This window comes from Fringilla coelebs (genome assembly GCF_963513975.1).
Source record: "Fringilla coelebs genome assembly, chromosome: Z".
NCBI classification, from domain to species: domain Eukaryota; kingdom Metazoa; phylum Chordata; class Aves; order Passeriformes; family Fringillidae; genus Fringilla; species Fringilla coelebs.
The window spans coordinates 34,909,106-34,912,540 of record NC_140031.1 but is presented as its reverse complement, the minus strand read 5'-3'; the positions used below and the strand labels follow the sequence as shown (position 1 = coordinate 34,912,540).

Sequence of the window (3,435 nt, the reverse complement as noted above, 5' to 3'; positions counted from 1 at the left end):
CGGGGTGATTGGCCCGGGATAGGGGCTCGGCGGGGAGCGCAGGCTGCATGGCACCCCGTGCCTCAGGCTGGCGGGGTGGCGGGGAGAACTTCGTTCTCGGCCCTTTTCTCCGAGCCAGCCCCTTCGGCCCCGGCTGCGGTTTTTCACATCGCCTCTCCGCCACTAATGACATTTAACGACGATAAAAGGTCTTACCTGCGACCTGGCTCTCAAATGATCTGATAGTACACGATATAAACACAGACACCAGCGGGGTATAGTCATGAGATCGATCGGGTTTCTGCAAGCACGCCCTGGATCCCCCCCATCCACTCCCCCGGGAGCCTGGGGGCCTCTCTCCCCCCGACCCCTGCTCTTTAGGAGTGCACCAGGACGGAGTGGAGGGAGCTCTTGCCCTCGGGGTTGTTGCTCGCGGTCTGTTCCAGCAGCGATGCAGCAGCCGGGGAAGCGGCGGGACAGATCTGCGAGGCGGCGACCGTGAGAGCAGGGATGGCCGAGGCAGCGGGCAGGGCCGGCGCCGGCTTGATGGGCACCGGGACGGCGGGCATGGTCTGTGCCGGCGGGTGGCAGAGCGCCTTCACGGGCATGCCGAAGGGTCCGTAGTCGGGGGACACGGGCACACCGGCCACGGAGTCCATCATGCCCACGTGCGGCCACACGGAGCTCACCACGCTGCTGAGCTGGCTGGGCATCGGGTAGCCCAGGTGGTGCATCACCGAGGCCAGCGGAAGCCCGCCGGCCTGCAGCACACCCTTGTAATCTCTGCCGATGATGTTTTCGATGGCGAAGGGATGCTTGAAGCCCGAGGGCTGGCTGCTCCCATAGGTCGAGAACTGCGGCAGCCTTCCCACAGCGGCGGCGGCCGCGGCCGCAGCCACGGCCGCGTCGGAGCCCGCCAGCCCCGGCACCTTCCCCGGGGGAGGCGGCGGTGGCGGGTGCGGATGGAAGTAGTGCACCATGTGCGGGGTGGGCGCCGGGGGCTTGCCGGGACCGCCGCCGCCCGCCCCGCCGCCGCCGCCGCCGCCGGGCAGGTGATGCTCGGGGCGCAGCACCTTGAAGCGCTTGCGGCGGCGGAGGAAGCTGCCGTTCTCAAACATGTCCCCGCAGTCCGGGTGCAACGCCCAGAAGCTGCCTTTACCCGGCTGGTCGGGTCGCCGCGGGATCTTGATGAAGCAGTCATTGAAAGAGAGGTTGTGGCGGAGGGAGTTCTGCCAACGCTGGGTGTGCTCCCGGTAGTAAGGGAACCGCTCCATTATGAATTTGTAGATGTCGCTCAGGGGCAGCATCTTCTCGGCCGAGTGTTGGATGGCCATGGCCGTCAGGGAGATGTAAGAGTAGGGCGGTTTCTGGTCGCTGTACGAACTCTTCCCCGGCCTGGGCATCGCCTCCCCGCCACAGCACTCCCGCAGCCACACAATCCCGCCGCTCGAGGGTAGGCTTCGCTCAATACTGCGCACGACGGGCTTGGGATCCGAGGACTTCACTGCCCTGCTCCGCCGCCGCCTCTACATCCTGGGCGCCACCTGCCCGGGCCACACGCGACAGAGACCTCTCGGCGGCCGGCCAGAGAGCTCCGTGCGCGGCTTCCTCCAGCAGCCTCTCCCCGCGGGACGCGCTTGCCTAGCTGTCCCTCAGCTTGCGGGGGAGACAGCTGCCGCCCAGGCCGCGGGGGGTCGGGAACTACGTGCCAGAAGGAGGTCCCGGCCCCCGCTGCCGTCCCGCTTTTCTCCTGGAGGTTGCTGAATCTCCCGGGCTTCCCCCCTGCCGCCTGGCACACTCGGCTGGAGTTGATGCTCCTCAGGCACCAAGGACTTGAGAGCATAAAATTACCTCGGACGTCTGCAGAGACGGGAAAGAAGGAAATAAAAACATCCCTCTCACCGCTCAGTCTGGTGTCCCCTTAAAAGTTTGCGGCAGAGGCGAGCGCCGGGTGTCGGCGGGGAGAGGAGGCGAGCCGGGCGGCAACGGCCGTGGATGTTGGCGGGGCTTGTGCGCTCCGGCGCGGTTTTGTAATGGTGCCCGAGTGGCGAGACCCCCGCAGTTCCTGCTCTCTTGCTATCACATGACAGCCGCTTGGGGACTTGGCGTCTCACGGAAAAGGAGCGAGAAACGGCTCCCGACTCCCCTCTCACTCACATCTCCTTATCAGGGTGAGGTGGAGCCAGGGGGCTGAGGAAACTCCGTATGAGACCGAGATCCTCTTTCCATAGGGCAGGAAACAGTGGCCCGAGCAGGAAAGCTTCCTCCTCCCACCTCTCCCACTCCAGCTTCCCTCCACGCCTTTCATAGCCCCCCTATCCATTCTCCTCCTTGTTGACCCCTCGCTCCCGCACGGCCAGGCTTATAGCAGTCGGCGCGAACACCGACAGAGGGGACCGCACCACAGGGAGATGGAAAACGGGAAGAGGTCTTTCCTCTTCCCCATGGCAAGTCGAGTCAAGCGCCCTGGAGAAACGGCCCCGAGCTAGCCCCGCGAGGCAGCAAGCAGGAAACACAGGCCTTTTGAAATAATTTTTTATCATTCCTGTCATTATGTTTAAGAAGCTACGCAAAGACTAGCACAAAACCAAGAGGCAAAAATTCCTACACTCTCCTCTCCAAATCGTTACTGTCAATTCTTGCTGCTCGCCACGATGCGGCTCTTAGAAAACACGTAAAGAACCAGCCAAAGCATCATCTGTACGCTTACAGACGGACTACTTAGCGCCAGTGTTGGTTTAGACCGGCTCATTAATAGGAATCAATGAACAGTGCAACAATTCCTATCTATCTTCCAAACGTACTGTATTTTAGCGAGTAGGCTGTAGAGTTGAGCGAGAAAAAGGGAAGATTGCTTGCTCAGCTGCCGCTAGAATTGGAAGAAACACTGCTCAACATCAGTACCTCGGAGCACAATTAGCGAGATGCTATAAGAGGTGCCAGCGTAAAAATTATTAGTCCGGCTTCTATGGCATAAATTAACAAATAGGTTGAAAGAGCCTTGCTATATATAACGCTATGTATGGTAGAGCTTTTTTTGAGCCCATCCTTCCAGCTGTTGCTCTGGGTCAGAGCCCCCGGGGGTGCGTACCACGCGGGGACGGCAGCCGTAGGAGCGCTGGGGTAGAACCCGACCGGCGGCGCACCCCACGCCGCACTTCTGCGGCCCCGGAGTTGGTTTGGACATCAAATTTGTTTGTCTGCCTCCAACTCAGCTGTTGCAGGTAGAAGTGGTGTAGGGTGGGGGAAGAAAAAAAGCTTTTAAATGTGTGCTTATAATTTCTTTCAGGGGGCGAAGGAAAAGCCTAATTTTAAACCCCCTCTCAAGTAATGTGTATTTGACAGTTTTATACCTGATCAAGGTCAGTCAAGTGAAAAGCATAATCAACGTTAAAGAAGCAGAAAAAGTAGCCGCAATTCTGCCGAGCCAAGCTAACCCAGAAAGCGCGTGGTTTT

At 60.2% G+C, this 3,435-nt stretch overlaps 1 protein-coding gene across 1 annotated transcript; it reads right to left on the bottom strand.

Moving 5' to 3' along the window:
* Nucleotides 1–356: 356 nt before the first annotated feature.
* Nucleotides 357–1,382, bottom strand: FOXB2 (forkhead box B2; the record flags this gene model as incomplete). Its single annotated transcript, XM_084225920.1, has 1 exon — nucleotides 357–1,382. One exon carries the CDS (start codon nucleotides 1,380–1,382, stop codon nucleotides 357–359), a length of 1,026 nt encoding a protein of 341 aa, XP_084082046.1.
* Between the last annotated feature and the right edge of the window lie 2,053 nt (nucleotides 1,383–3,435).